Source organism: Hermetia illucens, chromosome 1, assembly GCF_905115235.1.
Source record: "Hermetia illucens chromosome 1, iHerIll2.2.curated.20191125, whole genome shotgun sequence".
In the NCBI taxonomy this organism is placed as follows: Eukaryota; Metazoa; Arthropoda; class Insecta; order Diptera; family Stratiomyidae; genus Hermetia; species Hermetia illucens.
The window spans coordinates 1,950,445-1,968,286 of NC_051849.1; the positions used below are offsets into that span (position 1 = coordinate 1,950,445).

Here is a 17,842-nt window from a genome sequence, read left to right on the forward strand (position 1 = left end):
TAATGTGGTCCAGTTTCAAGGGAGTCAGAAAACTCCTCCAATTTAAAGTGAGGCAAATATTTCCTGTTGTCAGAGCCGTGGAGAGAAAATTCATGCCCGGGTGAATATTGTGCAGAAAAACCATGATCAGAGTGGAAAATATTGGGGCCCTCCCCCTACTTATCATCCCCCTTTTTATTGAAGTTTCCTTTCCGACCGCCCTAACAAACTCAAGTCCCGGCGCGAATCCCCATGTCCTCCCATGTTCCTACGCGACCCGTTTCCCAATACATCAAATATTATAATTGCATGAGACTGACGACCCTTTTCCACCTTAACTTTGTACCCAGTGGCCTTTAGCTAATTCGCAGTCACTAGAGATATTGCGCCTCATTAGCTACAAATTAAGTAGACATCATTCCTCCAATGGCGTAAACTACTTCAACCTATTTGAAAGCCCTGCACACTGTCAACTCAATTAGCTGGTATATTGGTCTGGTTGCCCCGTCGAACAGCGGGCAAAATCGTACAGTATAAGGCATGTATTGAAGAGTAGATTTCGTCAACCCTGTGATAAGCGGTTAATCTTGTCCCTTGAAGCTAAAATTATCATCGATTATTATCCCAGGTGTCTCTAATTGTCCAACACGAGAAAGCCCACTATTCCACGGTAGATAATCCTCCACAATAAATGTCTTAATACCTTGCGAAACCTCTATTGTCCGTCATCCGACCCGCACCAGAACGCCAACCCCACTATTAAAATGGCAAAGGGTAAAGAGGAATTAACCGAGTTAAATATCCAGAGGCACAGTATAACCAAAGTGTCGCTAATCTAAAGCCAACCGGCCACATTGAAAGCATTTCTAACGCCTAATGACACCACTCTGAGGTACTCGCCAATACTCATCGTCTCTTGAGTGGTGCCACGATCATTGACCGTAAAATGGGCTCACCTAAACCTATACTGTAACTCTAATAGACCACCGCCAGTTCGATGAGGGGAACAGCGGGCTTTTGTATATCATTCTCTCGAACATCTCGTCACCGTAGTATAATGGGTAGAAAACAATCCCTCCACCATGTATAGTTAAAATGTTATGATTCAATAGCACCTGGTCTTAATAGCCAACTTGCTGCATTGTAGCGTCACCTGCTTGAGTTACACGATGAGACATATTTCCCTTTCCTTTACGCCAGTAGGAAATCATCTCAAACGCTCTCATGAACCTCGTAAGGTGGGTAAGTACCGAACATTAGCTAATACGATGTTCAACGCCGTAGAGATTTTTACTAGGACCACATCGGTGAAGCCGAAAGTATCCCAATAGGCAAAGCAAAAGTATTCCAAACTCAAATAATGCCACTGTAATCTCGATGTTAGCGCCACTTCACAACTATAGAAGTAGGTCCTTAACTGCCTCCCAATTTATGTCATTTACTTTTATCAATTGGTTATAGATCTCCGAAACAATCCTTAATGAAGTGGCCCTCTTGCATTGTTTTGACATGTCATGTTCTATGTTGCAGTTTGCCAGTAAATGATCAGAAACGAAGAGTCTAAAACAATACTTTGGCGATACAAGTCCTCAGAACTGCAATCAACCAACTTACTTTACCTTACCTACAATAACCAATTTAGCGTTCAAATCCCCTCTCTGTGTTCAACATATCTGTGGCTTACACCATCACCCAAGACAGTCAAATTAGGTCCATTTATATTTTTAGATTTTAAAGGATGTCGGCGTTGAATATACCTCCTAATTATTATTTTTTGGCGAACCTTCTTTTTGTGCTGTTTCTTCTTCTTCTTCGCTCGCTTTTATCCATTTTTGGGGCTTTTGATTGTCAAATTCTATCAATTTGGCAGAATCTGAAGCGTGGTCGAAATAGAATCGAGACCTCGCGAGTATTTTAACCAGTTCTACTTTTTTTGGTGACGAAGCTTCTCTTGGTGATTCACTGGAATCCTAATGGTTTACTGATACCATCCGTACTGTGTTTCCCAAATTTTTCGCCTTTTTTATCTTAAAAGGATGTTACCTCTCCCAATCCCCCAATATATGGCAACTTAAAGTGCTTTATCGAGGTCCGGACGTGTCTTTGTGCATTGCGAAAGTGAAAGAAAAGCGATTCCAGTTTGTTCTACCTTTGCTATTCGCAACAAAAGTGTTTGTCTAGTTACGGAGGTGGTCTGTATGCCTTTTCGACTCGCGCGACAAATTGTTGACGGTCACCGTTGTTATAGATGGAAGTCTATAAAGCTTGGTACTCTTTCGAACAATATCGGCATGGATCTCACTTTCAGTAAACAAATTTCCCACAATTAACGAAGCAACGCGCGATTTTTAAGGAAAATATTAAAAGCGGTTCACTGCATGTCTGTCTGTCTGTCACACCCACTTTTCTCAGTCACGATTATACCTATTGACACGAAATTCGGTCCAAAGGTTGGAACTGTGAACCTCTAGCTATGCGGTGAATCACATTGCTACACGTTGAACTTAAGGGAGTTCCCCAGATACCTAAAAGGGGAATGTAAATTTTTACGCATACCAATTTCCCACTGAATATAGCCATGAGGTATATCACATGAGAAGTCTAAATTAGTACTTTCCGAAGTAGGTATTAGTTTTGACATTTTTCAAAAGGAGAGATCTGAGAAATTTTTTAGTAATATAGGTTTTAATATGAAGCAACATTCTGGAAAGTTTGGTGGGAATCCTATCATTATTGATAAAGTTATAGTAGGTCAAATTTGCCTCCTTTGGATCAAATTACTACTTCCTAAAAGATAACTACTACATCGAATTGAAAATCGGGTAGATTCGAAGTGTATACACTACGGGTTATATATAAATGGAACCATCATGCACCCAAATATTTTTACCTAAAAAATAAACAAAACTGTTCATACCTGAAGCGCCGAGTTTCGGATTTCCAATATGTTTATTCTTAGGTCAAGTAAATTATAACTACTATAACTCCATAAACACACAAGTCAGGGCCTCCTTATAAGTGAGTTATCTATTCTAAAGTATGTTTTTTCTCTACCAAGGGTCCATACCATTAATGAGTGCAATCCCACATCGACCGTAGATGTCCTCATTTCAGATGTGATACTGACGTGTCTCGCCACTCATCCAACGTAACATCTTCGTCTTCAAGTTTCTCGAGAGCAACTTTACTGTGGAATGCAGAGCAAAGGGCTGGTTACAACACATTGGATATCTCCATGACAGCGGTCATGCCAAACCCAGAAAATAATACATAGGGAAATAATGAGAAGTTAAAATGTCTGAACCCTAAAGTTTGGCAAGCAAAGCCCCTATTAAACCCCCAGCGAAAGAGATGCTTTCATATGGAACCTTGTCAGTTGCTGAATGATATTTTTCTTTATATGAGGGGAATATCAGCGGCTGCCAAGGGTCATTTGAATAACAGTAAACGAATTTAGTACCTAGTCTTCTGTCGAAAGGCCACAAATTTAGCACTTAATTCCTTTCTACAAGCACCTACTACCTGCTTCAAGAATTGCGCCGATCACATGAACCCTTCTTAGTTCACAATTATATTGCAATGCCCTTCGTAAGCCATCCCTAACACTCTTCATAATTATTGTTACACCTTATTTTTGCAAAGCAAAGATATAGCAGCACTTTCTCAAAGCCTACTATCCTCCTCAGAATGGACTATCAAAAAAATCTAAATTTGTCAATGTCTCTATTGCGGACCCCAAGAAACCAAGAAGAAATTACCGGCCCGGAAAAACCATTCCCTCCCTATTTTCGTCATAAAGACTCCCCCTCTACTGCTCTGTGCTAAGAGTCTTGGGGCGACCCAATAGTGGGCTTTCTTGGGAGAGTTAATTCCACTACATGGAGTAACCAGCAACGCAATGGTTGTCCTTCCTTAATGTGCGACCTATCAACTACTACATCCGCCACCACCTGTTGTCGGTTGTATGAGTGCCCGACCTGTGCGTCGACCAAGTTCTTCGTTTGAGATTGTGCCAGGACAGCGTACTCCGATTATATGACGCAGACAGGTGTTCACGAAACCTTGGAGCTTTTGAGTAATAGTGGAGTTCACCTACCATGTAGTAACACAGGAAGAACACTAGCACAGAACAGTCTCAACTTGACCATGGTGACTGAATTTCCAGATTGTAAACAGGACCACGAAAGCGGATTTAGTGCTGTTAATGCACAGCAACATTCAATTTGGGGCCACCGTCCGCAGAAACCACGTTTCCTAGATATACAAATTAATCAACGCCTTCGATGTTCCGCCTATTAACGCAGACAGGGAGAGTGGGATAACCCGTCAGTCTGAAAGCCTTGGTTTTGTTTGGTGTTTATCTTCAATCCACCTCTACCTGCTTCTCTTTCCATATCCAAAGCCATTTGGCCAAGATTCATGACCTGATAACAGAGCAAACAAATGTCATCAGCGTAGTCGAGGTATTCGAGAAAAGATGTCATCGTCCATTGAATTCCTTCACGTCCTCCGGACAAGGCAGAATACAGAACGTCAACGATAACATGACGGAATAATATCTGTGACAAGATGCAACCCTCCATGTTCGACTTCGAAATTCTCCACTGGTCCAAAATGATGGTCGAGCAAGCTTTCGAGATTCGTTCCAAGATTATCTTAGCCCTTATCTTTCCGACGGCAGGGAGTACGCAGATACCCCTTTAATTGTCACACTCAAAATCGGGGACATTCTTTGGAATTTTAACGATCATCCCTTCCTCCCACTCTCTGGGAAAAGTCTTGGATTGCGAAAATTTAGGTAATTTAGGTAACAGACCTGCAGTAATTGCAAATGCATCGACAATTAACTCTGCGAGGAAACCATCAAGCCCAGGGGCTTTACTCCAGTTGTGTGCATTGATGACCAAAATGATCGCGATTCTGCTTAGAGAAACAGTCTGTAACCCCATGTCATGGTGACTAGTCATTTCAGCCACAAGAGGAGAAACCTCTTCGGATGTGATACGGTTAAGAACAGTGGTGAAGCGTGCATGAGAAGCCGACCGTTGACGTTTTTCACAGAACAATTGACGAATTGCGAGCATATGCAAGCTTTTTCGCGATGCAGTATGCACTTTTAAGATCATTGCGTTCTGCGGCGCCTTACGCTTCCTTGACCAGAGTAATAACAAATTCTCTATTGTCACGGCGTACACCATGCTGAACTTCTCGGGATTTAGCTCGGTATCGGAGTTCCAGATATTTGTTATGCTCATAGCTTGTCACTCAATTCAACCCTTAGCTCATTTAACTTACGATAAAAATAATTCATGTCGATTGAGTTGCACAGCGTTATCTCTCTAATTTATCATTGACTCTTTTCCACTTCGAATTTTGACATCAACAAAATCACGATAAATGACCTACGCACTGCCCATTTCCGTAGGTGATTCTCGCCAAGATCCTAACCCCAAATCAATGTTACATTATTTTCCATATACCATTAACTCCCTTCATTTTTCCTTTCGAATACGCACAGACATATCTTGGTTGTTCTACGGAATAATGTCAATTAAATGAGTTCACATTCTACCCTGAAAATTATTTGTGTAAAAAATACTTTTATTTCGATTTAGATAATTCAATATAAAATAATATCAAATAATTCAATTATAACTCACTCTTGCAATCGTGTCCATATTTTGCATTTTTACTGTTTTACACCACATGTCCGAAGCAAGATATCAAGTTTTCCACTGTGTGTCCTTTTTGCATTTTGTCATCTTTCTGTTGAAGCAGAAAACCTTACTCCTGCTAACATGCCCATGATGTATTCTAAAATGTTAATTACTTATAGGAAGTCATCAGAAGCAATGGAAGCATTGATGAGAATCATAATGCCATCAAATCAAATGGACAGAAAAGTGCAACACCAGTGTCTCCTGCTCTCGAATATGAGGGGGTTGTGCAGGGTGAAGCCGATGATAATCAGGTTCAGTCACAAAGCGGAGGATATTTTGCAAATGAAGTAAAAGCAATTCATTGTAGAGTAATACTAGTGATAATTTCTCGTTTGAATTTAACGAGTCCTTATAAGCCTCTTGCATAAATCAAAGTATTTTAACAATGAAAGGGTCTACCCCTTCTTACTTTTAATAAAACTCCAAAGATAAATAATCATAATGAGATAAATAGTAAAAATCACCGTCAAAATTTAATAATTAGTTCATATTTTCCACAGGATATGTTGAAGCACATTTTCTTTAAATCAATGCATTTCAGGGCGACCGAATTCAATCCGTTATTGATTCAGGTGACATGGAGCAACTTGCGGCATTAGTCCTGAATGGGGAAGGCAAGAAACTGCTAGGAACACGTTCGACACAGCCTGAAATTCAAGCGTTTTTAGACAACGTGCCGTCTTATATGGTTTGTGCAAAGTTTTATAATAAAGGAGAATACTAATCGTTTCATGTGTTTGCTGTTCCAAACAGAATAAAATAAGAAGAGTTCACCAGGCCGCTAGGAATGGAAATATACGAGACCTACAGGCTGCTTTGGACAGGCGGAAATTCGCTATAGCCAAAGATGAAATTTCACCGGACGGGGCGACACCATTACATGTGGCCACAGTATTTGGACATGCAGGTGAGTTAAACCACTAAACTGTATTATCCATGCGATCCTACTCATCGTTGTTAACTGTAGAACAGGATGTTAATTCCGTCTCACAGCAGGCACACCTGCTGTCACAATGTACTCCTTCGGCCGGTTGTCCGTCTCGTACCAGAGAAGTCTGTCCGAAAAGTAGCTCTCGATGAGCCGAGCCAAGTAGCTAGGAACACCCATTTTGGCCAAAGCGCCCTTAATCCAGCCCCAGTTGGCTGAGTTAAAAGCATTTTTGACGTCCAGCGTCACCAGAGCACAGCATTTCCCCATGACCATTGCATTTCGAGCCAATTCCACGACCTTTGCTACTGCATCGACCGTAGAACGGGCTCGCCGAAACCCATATTGCCGCTCCGAAAGATCACCCGCAAGCTTGATGAACGGGAGCAGCCTGTTGTATATCACCTTCTCCAACATCTTCCCCATGGCGTCTAAGAGACAAATAGGGCGATACGAAGAGGGCACGCCGGGTGGTTTTCGGGGCTTCGGTAGCAAGACCAGCTTCTGCCTCTTCCACTGGGCGGGAAACACACCTTCCGCCACGCACGATTCGAATGTGCTTGCGAACCACCTTGGTCTGGCCTTGACCGCCACCTTCAGAGCCCTGTTCGGAATTCCGTCCAATCCCGGAGCCTTGCTGTCCCCAATACGTCTGCAGATTTCCCAAAGTTCCTCTTCGGTAACATCAGGGATCGAGAAGACGTCCTACTGAGCTGCCAGTTGGGGTTGTCTTTCGTCCTGCTCCTGCTGCGGGAAAAGAGTTGTAATTATTTGGAACAAGAGCCGTGGGCATGTCACTTGAGGTGATTTTTGCCCGCGGATCTTCTTCATTACAACTTGGTAGGCTGTACCCCACGGATTCGTATTAGCCTCCATGCAGAGCTTCTGGTAGCATTCCCGCTTGCTTCTTAAGGTTGCTTCGCAGATCCCTGTATTCCTCCTCACGCTCCTGATGCTCGGTCTTCCCCTTGTCCTGTGGGAAAGTCTCCTCGCTCGGAGACAAGAAGATTTCAAGGCAGCGATCTCTGTGTTCCACCAGTAGTTTGACCTCTTGCCGTGGTGCACACGTCGTCGTGGCATAGTAGCGTCGCATGCTTCGGTTACACGCTGAGACAGCTGTGTGACCCTTTCCACCGCTGTTCCATCCGGATCATGGGCTCCCTCCAATGCGGCCAGGAATGTTTCCTCGTCGAAAGCTCCGATAGACCAGCTAACCGCCTTAGCCTTTCCACCTCCAGGGCGTCGTTGACTGGTTCCCCGGTTCCCAATGCGGAGGAAGATGGCCTGATAGTTACTGTAGGTGTAGTGCTCACTCACTTGCCAAGCCATCTGCCTCACCAGTGAAGTGCTAACAAATGTCAGGTCAACGATCGAACCCGACCCTCTTCCTCGAAAGGTGGGCACGCATCCAACGTTGGCCAGCACGATGTCCAGCTCCGCAAATGACTCCAACAGAATTTGACCTCTGGTGTTCGTCGATCGGCTTTCCCACTCCAGGGCTCACGCGTTGAAATTGCCCGCAATGATTTTAGGGCTGCGGTCTCTAGCGTCCAACACCAGACTGTCTAACATCTCCTCATATTGTGCTAGGGTTGCACTAGGAGGAGCGTAGCAGCTGTGACGCATCCACCGCCCAAGTCGCACCGCCGTGGTTTCTGTACGGCTCGCAAATAACCGCGACATCGACATTCGACTCTCCAATGGTTTGCGAGAACAGGTCCTGAGCTGCCTCACAGTGATTGAGATTGATTTGTATCAATCTCATTTGCCTGTGCGGTTCAGCTCCCTCCTATATACCGGACATCTGCTGCTTCCCGCAACATGCCGGTCGTCCACGCCCTCTTTCCCACTACATAGCATACACCGTGGATCTCCGGTGCAATCTTTAATGAGGTGGCCCTCTTTCCCACACTTCCTGCAACTCCTCGACCTATCATGCTGGCTAGTGCTGATTCCGCCGGCAAACTAATAATAGCGGTCTGTGTGCCACCATATGCCTTCTTCAACCTTTTTATGGCACTCTGGTCTATATCGCTAAGGTTGAACTGTTGCTTTAGCGCAGCACAGATGTCCTCTCTTGAGGTGACCTCATCTAGGTCCTTGCATTCAACCACTATCTCCTGTTTCCGAGCTCTTACCTCAGCTTCCTCTCCTAGTACACTTTCCACCTTCCCGCAGAAGTTATCGGCCGACTTGTCGGCGGATCTACTTAACTCCAGCATCAGATCCCCTCTCTGTGTTCGCCTGATACGGCTCACACTATCCCCCAAATCCTTCAATTCCGGGTCTGACTTCACCTTTGCTACTGTTGAACTAATCGCAGATGCTTTATGCCCAACATCCTTCAAATGGGGTTGGAAATTTAATTTTGAGACGAATCGCTACCCTGAGATATTTTAAAGATGGTTGCGAGCTCCTGATATGCCCACCAAACAGGGGCATAAATTAGTATATGTTTGCTTCGTTTACTACCTTATAGGTACCATCTTCCTTTTAGCTGATGATTCATGGGGATGACTAACCACTGCAGCTTCATCTGCAATAACTGACCGATTAGGCATTTGCAACCGAAAAATACCAAGTGTATTGTATGTTGTACAGTTTTCGAAGATGGAAGTACATAGGTATTCCATAAGGATACTTGGGGAATAGTTTCACTTTTAAGCTACGATATACGCTTCGATTATATGTTCTCGCTTCACTGAGTTAAATGCACTTTTGGTAACGAGGGTCGCCATTGCGCAGGGCTTCAATTCATCTAAAGTCCCTTTTCCTGCATTATATAACCATTTTAACTATTTCAACGGCTAACCAAGTCTTCCTGAACAGCTGATTTGACAAGCTACCACTGTTGTCAATTATTCAGTACAGCCAAGAGCCCTGCCTGTTGTATGTGAAAGGCATATACATTTGGAGAACAATGGGCCATCCGACGGCTTATTCGGTCGCGTCTATCTTTCCGACAAATAAGCTAGGCGAGGCTAGAATGAGGTTTAAATGAGAGAAGTCCTTGAATAAAATCCTTCATTTCTTTTTTGATTGCCCGACTTCCATAGGGGGCTCCTTTTGCAACCTTTCAGCAGATGATTTGCTACTTCATTTTTTTTTTTTTGAGGAGTTGGAAATCTTTAAAAGACACTGGCCTGGAAACGCCAGCGTGTGGGATTCTTACCCACTAAAACCACCCCCCACTCCCTCCAAGCCCCGTGGAACCACCGTACGGTATTACATCACGAGGCGGAGTCAGCTCATTTTAGCTTGGTCCCCTTTCGTCTTTACGCGGCGTACGTAACCGCGCTTTTCTGGTCTCCTCCGCCTTTCGCAGTTTGCTCTGGACAGATACCACCATGGAGTTGATCGCATCCCAGTCTTTCTGACATGTTAGCATTCTTCACACCAGATTGTCTGGTACGAGCACCTCTCCCAGAGTCTCGTCTAGGTTCTTCCTTTCTTCCACAAACCTTGAACAGTGGAAGAATACATGCTCTGGGTCCTCTGGGACTTCATCGCAGTTTGGACAGTCGGGTGAAGAATCTAGTTTAAACCTGAACAGGTACTGGCGATATCCTCCATGCCCCGTGAGAAACTGAGTAAGATTATAATTAATCTCACCGTGCCGTTTCTCCAATCACTCCTTGATGGCAGCAATGAGCCTTTGTGTCCACCGGCCCTTTCTCGAGCGTTCCCACCGCTCTTGCCATCTATTTATGGATCTCTCCCTTTCAGTCTTCTTCGTCCGCGATGAGGAAGAGATTGGCCTTGCATTATATATGTTCCCCATCTCATCTGCCAAGCTGTCAATCGGCATCATTCCAGAGATGACGAATGCTGCATCATCTGAGACAGTCCTGAAGGCAGAGCATACCCTCAGGGCTGTTCTTCTGTAGACTGAACTCAGTTTAATAATAATAATAATAATCGTTGGCGCAACAATCCGTGTTGGATCAGGGCCTTGAATTGTGTTAGAGCACTTCATTCAAGACCGTAACGGTACACTAGGAGGCAATGTGGTCAGCATTGCGCTCGCCCGAGATTATTACCCTGATTTGACTCAGGTACTCATTCACAGCTGAGTCGACTGGTATCCGACGTCAAATCACGATACAAATTCCACTGCCACCAGCGAGATTTGAACCGCGACCTTCCGTACGACAGCCTTGCGCTCTAACCACTCAGCTATCCGGACACTCAGTTTGTTACCGTTAAATGTAACCTGCAATGCCTTTCCCCAAACTGGAGCTGCATAGAGCAGGATCGAACTCACTACCGTAGCTATAAGCAACTTGGAAGCATGCCGTGGCCCTTCCACGTTCGGCATCATTCTTGTCAGGGCCACACTCACAGTGGATGCTTTGTCATAGACATACTGCACGTGTGGTTTATAGCTAAGCTTCCCATCTATCATCACTCCCAAGTATTCGATCGCAGGCTTAGTTAGTTAGTTTAGTTAAATGGGGGGAGCCGCAGCTCCGAGCACTCAGGCCATTATTGGGCCCATTGTACTATCCCCGTAAGTTGCCTATTCAATGGCTTCCTGCCTACGGTGTTCGCAGGCTTTAGCGAATCTGAGAACATTCTCAAGAGGCAGAGAGTGTGAAGATTCTTCATTGAAGAAAACCTTGCCAAGGTGTCTTCGTCTGAGATCTGAGGATGCCGGGCAGCTGCATAAAAAGTGCAGGGCAGTTTCCTTCTCCTCCTCACATTGGCTGCACACAGCCGAAACCACTACCCCAATCTTTTCCATATGGTAGTTTAAGGGGCAGTGTCCCGTCAAAAGCCCTACTAGGGTTTTCATGTCCCACTGCTTAAGGGACAACAAAAATGCCGCTCTAGTGGCCCTAGGCTCCTTTACAAGGATTTTCGCTTGCCGGCAAGAGTCCAAATTTCTCCACTCGGTTGCGTGAATCCTTGCAATTTCACCTTTCAGAGTAGACTTGACAGTAGATGGTCGGATTCCAAGAGCTGGTTCTGGGCCCACCATTGTGGATCCAGACCCTCGGCGAGCCAGTCTATCAGCCCCCTCATTACCGGCGATGTTAGAGTGCCCCGGCACCCACATTAGGAATGTTTCGTTCAGTCGGCCAAGTTTCAGCAGCACCTGACGACAACTCCACACCAACTGGCTTGATATGTTGTTGCCATCTAGTGCTGATAATTCCGCCCGACTGTCGGAACAGATTCGAATGGTGCAACCCCTCCATTTTTGTCGCAGACATTCTTCTGCTGCCAATGAAATGGCATATATCTCCGCCTGGAATATGGTCGTCATTTTTCCGAGGGGTCGGGCCAGTTCTGTAATCGGATTCTCCGAGAACACGCCTGCACCCGATCCATCCTCCGTGACTGACCCGTCGGTGAAGATTATTAGGTCTGGAATCTGAAAAGACTCATGGCCACTTGTCGACCATTCTTCTCTTTCGGTGATTACGACAGTGTATGTCTTTTCAAAGACGAATCTGGAAACCATATGATCGGTCGGCATCAGGGCTACCGGATGTTTTTCAAGGAATTTCCATATAGACGCATGCCCGTTGGATTGGCCGCCTTTCCACGCCCCAATGGTATCGAGCCTATATGCGTCGTTTGCTGCTTTCCGTTTCACCTCCAAGTGGATGGGGGGTAAATTTAGGATGGCTTCAAGTGCTGTTATGATTCCCAACTTAAATACGGCAAAATTTCTTTTTCGGCGCTTGGTGATAAGAACCGCTTCCGTTCTCTCCTCCGCAAGTGTCAGACCAGAACCCTCTAGCCAACCTTTAACAGCACTGATCGCTTCGCATGAGTATAACTCAGCATCTTCGAGATGCTTTGCGACAACAACTAGCGCTATATCATCGGCGTAGCCCACCACCGTAGCTTCCTCCGGAAGGGGAAGATTAAGAACATCGTTGTACATGATGTTCCACAGCAGTGGGCGCAGTACAGAGCCCTGTGGGACACCCACGGAGAAAACGTACTCCTGGGGTCCGTCATCGGTGTCATACCAAAGCCTCCGTTCTTGTAAATAGCTGTTGACAATAGCTGCAAGATAAGCGGGAATATCAATCTTCGCCAGAAATTCCCGTATTAGGTTCCAATTGGCCGAATTGAATGCATTTCTCACATCCAGGGTCACTACTATGCAATATTTGCTAGTACTGCCCCTTCCGTGGATTGCATCTTCGGCCAAGCCAGTAACCATTTTGATGGCATCAATGGTTGATCTGGCTTTACGGAACCCATACTGCCGATCTGAGAGACCACCCTGGCTCTCAACAACCGGGAGTAATCTATTATAGATTACTCGCTCTAGCATTTTGCCCACAGTGTCCAAAAGACAAATAGGTCTGTAGGAGGTTGGCTCACCTGGAGGTTTGCCAGCCTTAGGCAGTAGCACCAACTTCTGTCGTTTCCATGATGCAGGAAATATCCCCTCGGACATGCACGCTTCGAACAACTCAGCGAACATGCCCGGTCTGGATTTCACGGCAAGCTTAAGGGCCTTATTCGGCACGCCATCCAGACTCGGAGCTTTGTTATCTCCTATCCTAGTGCAGATCTCCAGCAGCTCGTCACTGGTGACTGGCGGTATTGCCGTGTCGTTCAGAGGTCTCTGGAAGCTGTCTATGCCCTCCTCTTGCTGAGGGAATAACCCCTGGATAATTTTTAACAAGAATGAAGGGCACGTGATCTGCCGGGATGATCTGCCTCTGAATCGCCCCATCACGATTCTATAGGCGCTCCCCCACGGGTTTACGTCCGCTTCTAAACAGAGCTCCTTAAAGCATTCCCTCTTGCTCCGTTGGATGGCGAGCTTGAGGGTTTTGCGGGCTTCCTTATAGGCGTGCTCTTTTTGCCCTTGGTCGATTCTGTAGCTGACTCTTCGGCAAGTTCCTCCAACTTGAACTGCTCCATCAGGGCAGTGCAAATTTCTCCTGTGGATGTCACTTCATCGAGATCCTTGCACTGAATATAGACCTCATGTTTTTGGGTCCGTACTGTGACATTCTCCCCAAGTGAGTTCTTAACCTGAGCTCGGAAGCCATCAGTTTTCACCAAGCTGGTTTTTTTGAGTTCAAACATGAGGTCACCCTTTTGGGTCCTTCGAACCTTGCTGACATTTCCGCCTAGATCTTTTAGGTCGGGGTCAGCTTTGACCTTTTTCAATATCTCCGCGTAAGACAAACTTCCATTGCTGGAGATTACAATCGCTTCTGGGCGAATTCTCACTTTTGCCTTTTTCTTCGCCTTTTTCCTAACTACCTTGGTCAAACCACCTTTTTCATTCCCCTTGGATTTTGTCGAGTCGATTGCCGGAGCTCGCACTTGGGGGACCTGCTTTCTCTCTTCGGTGCCTGTAGTTCCGTTTTTCGGAACTATTTATATGGCTTTTTTCCTCTTAGGCGCCTGCTGACTTCCCAGAGAATCCACATCTTCTTCCCGCACTCTCTTGTTTGGTGGCAGGCCGATTGCAATACGATTAGGTGTCACTTGGGTCGCTTGTGACACCATTGAGGCAGCAGATTTCGAATTGCCCTTGGAATTTTGTTCCTCCTGCTGCGATTTGTTGTAGAATACTCTAATTGCTCTCACCATATTTTTTATGGCTTGGGGGACGTTGTGCTTGATGCTCCTTGATGAACTCAGACAGCTCCACTATTTTTGCACCAAGCTGTGTGAAGGGTAATTCCTCTGCTTCAGGGCTCTGCCCTCCATGATGATTCCTAACCAGATTACTACTTTTAAATAGTCCTTCGCATTTGGCATTCATTGACCTTCCCTCCGTTTTATCTTTTTTGATGTTTGGCATTGGCGGAGATCTCAAAGTTGACGAACTTCTTCTGAATGGGTCCTTTTCCTGGTTCTGGAGTACCTCCTGTTGCTGCTCCTCTTGAATATGTACGGTCGATGTTGTTGCAGCTTTTGTTGTCCAACGATCTGCTTTCAATTCATCCTTCTTCGGTTTTGTTACTGGTGTCCTTGGTAGGTCTGTCTGTCTGTGTATCACAGGCACTTTTCTCAGAAACGGCTATACCGATTGACACGAAATTTGGTGAGAATGTGGGAACTGTGGACCCCCATGCAGTGAGTAATATCCTCGTACGTTGAGATTTAGAGGGGTCCCCATACATGTAAAAGGGGGATGTACAATTTCTTTTCACCAAATATAGTCATGTGAGGTATCAAATGAAAGGTCTCGATTACTACTTTTTGAAGCCTTAGTTTTGAGATTTGTTAAAAAGGCGGGGAGTGGGAGGGGTAGAAAGTGATGATTTCTTTAACGGAGCCAGTTTCAGAAACTACCCAACCGAAAAATCTGAAAAAAATCATGAAGCTGCCTCTATACGGTGCCCAGGCCTCAAAATACTCTCCATATCGATATCTTTTCAAATTAAATTAATAATAGTATATTACCGTATTTTTGGGAAAATTGAGTAAAACCCCACTTAAGTTTATCTCAGAGTTATGAAAGTTGGTAGTAGTATAAAACATAATATGAAGCATATCTCCAAGTTTGATCAAAATCATACTATTAGTAACAAAGTTACAGTAGCTCAAAGTTGCCTTACCGTGTAAATTTGCAACCCGAAGTACTAAATCTGATACGCTAAATGCATATTCTTAACGGGCTACGTACAGATGGGATAGTTCTACACTCAAATATACTCACACAAGAAACAAACAAAACCTTTCATACCTGAAGCCCCCGACTTGTTTGGTATTTATTTGAACTACTCATATGATGCGAACCTCACCGTCTGTGAGTACCTTGCTTGCTTATACCGCGGACATAGTGATGATTGCTCTCTGCCTGCGTTTTTACGTCTGACTCCTGGACACTTTCTCGTTGTAGCTGTTTCTGGAGAACTGTTCAGATATGCTCCCCCTACCGCAATGTATTTCGCCATGTAGTGGACATGGCACTTACCTCTTCCTCGATTCCGCCACACAATTTGGTTAACTGCATTCCAGGCTTCCTGGAACGTGAGCATTTCCACAATCAGACTTTCCTCCGAATTATTGTCTAGTTTCAACCTACAAGGGTATTACTGTATCCTCCATGTTGTGCGACAAATTGCTCCGCATCCACACCTTGACGCTGGTCCATCTACTCTTTTCCGCCCATTCTCATCGTTGTTGCCATCTGTTCAACGATTTCTCCCTTTTGACGCTTTCGTGTCGATCAAAGAAAGACTTTGGACGCCTTAAAGCAAGCATGCTGCAAATGCTGCTTGAAGCTCATCCTAGTATCTATCATGACTCAAGGGTATTTAATTACTGGTTTTTGATGTGATGATGTAGTAGTACCCCATTCTGAAGTCATGGGTGCAATCCCCTATCTTTCTGTCTGTTTTTTTTATGGCTGGAGGACACTCCCACATCAGGTTGCAGCAGTGTATGGAATTTTCACCGACTAAAACCACAGTCCCCTTCCACTTTTCCTTCGGACGACGACTGCGCCTTAAGCGACCAAGCTTTCCGCTCTTCGCGCTCTCCTTGAGCATTTCGCTTTCCCAATTTTCACCTAATTTTGTTTAATTACGGACTACCCTGTGCACCAGTTCGCCCCTGACTTCAGCATTTCCCCGACTATGTTCTGAGGGTTTATGCTGATTTTCAGAGAATCTTGAAAGCCCCTCCCCTCTGAGCAAAATCGTGGACATTCAGGGCAAAAGGAGAATCATCCAACCTGAATCAATACAGATACTTCCTATAACCATCGTGCACTGACAAGTACTCGAGCCTTGCTGCTCTTCGGTATTCTGTATCCTTTCCAGATGAATTCACTATCCCTTTCTCGTAAAGGCAAAGTATCTCACTTACCATAATGTCTATCGTCCCATTACCCTTAAGGGCACTGATCTGCATACCCTTAAGGGCACTGATCTGTAAATCACGTTGACCCTCCTCCGATTGCCCTCACACCCTAATGCTTCCCCCCAGACCGGTGCATTTAATAGGGTAGACCGGACCACTCCCGCGGCAAAGAATCTGTGACTGTATTTTGGACCTCCAATGTTGGGTATCATTCGTACTAAAGATTCGTAGGTATTTCCCGCTTTATCACAGGCATATTCCAGGTGTCCCTTCAAATTCATCTTCCCATCAACGATCACCCCCGAGTGTTTGATATTCGGCGTTGAAATGATGATGTGGCCACTAAAATACTGAACCAGCTCAACCATCTCCAGCCATACTTTTATAGTGCTGATGGTTTTGCATTTTCAAATCATTTTGCAATGACAAATACGGCTTATCATGGTCCCCTTTGAAACGAGAAAGACAAGAACTACAGTGTACATCAGATGTAACTAGAACCACTCGTTTTATTGAAGGACATCGCGTCCCGAACCAGATTCAAAACCACGTCTACGGCGTCGATCATTGAGCGAATTTGACGAAAACCAAAATAGGGTATCCCTATATTCTATGGTAGGGAGAAGTCTATTGTAGACGACCCTTCCGAGCATCTTTCGGAACATGTCTATAAGGCAAATCGGGCGGTGTGATGATGGCTGTCCCACTTACTTATCGAGCTTCGATAGCAAAAGTTGTTGCCTCATCCACCAAGCGGGGCATGCCTCAAATATACAAACCAGTTGCGTGTGGTCTTAAATGCGGGAATTTTATTATCATCAATTCTCTGCAAGTTCCTCATCAGTCACCGCAGGCATGGTCAAGACGTCCAACGCTTGTTTAGACTTTTTGCGCTGCCCTTTATGTCGGAAAAAATCCGCGGTCGTATATCGAGAAGGAGATGCGGATCAGTTGTGGTGCTCACCCCCTCATCTTCTTCATAATAACGCTCTACGCTATTCCCCAAGTCTGCCTCCGCGCAAAGTTCCTTAAAGCACTCTCGCTTGCTGGTGAGTGTAGCCTTCTTAAGCATACCTCGAAGGTTCGCGTATACTTCCTGTTTCTCTCTGAATTCTCGTCTTCCTCTAGGTGGTTGACATATCTTGCAGTGCCTTGGTCGCGTTTCCGCTCCGCGGCCACATCGATTCGCACCCAGTTGAAACCATGCGTGTTCAACGAAGGAACCCAGGACGCGATTCGGCCAATGGTATTACCGGGCGAACCTGATGCTTCCCGAACGCTTTATTGGAGCGTCCCCTGGTTCGGGGCATAGTTTCAGTCTCGACAAGGAGACCCTTTTAGGTCCGCCCTGAATATCGCGCTTGTAAGAGTGTTCCCGGCGCTCCAGAACTTTAAAAGGGTTCTCATATGGTGCTTG

The 17,842-nt window shown here is 45.2% G+C and overlaps 1 protein-coding gene across 11 annotated transcripts in view; it reads left to right on the forward strand.

Annotated features, from left to right (window-relative positions):
- The window catches only part of LOC119651140, a 114,034-nt gene that overhangs the window by 84,128 nt on the left and 12,064 nt on the right, over nt 1-17,842 (forward strand). For 10 of the 11 annotated variants that reach the window (XM_038054618.1, XM_038054543.1, XM_038054585.1 and 7 more), the window contains 3 exons: nt 5,816-5,986; nt 6,241-6,387; nt 6,453-6,606. In XM_038054618.1, the coding sequence (XP_037910546.1) occupies nt 5,816-5,986; nt 6,241-6,387; nt 6,453-6,606 (472 nt within the window). The remainder of the gene's footprint in view (nt 1-5,815; nt 5,987-6,240; nt 6,388-6,452; nt 6,607-17,842) is intronic. The other variant, XM_038054592.1, reaches the window with a different exon arrangement.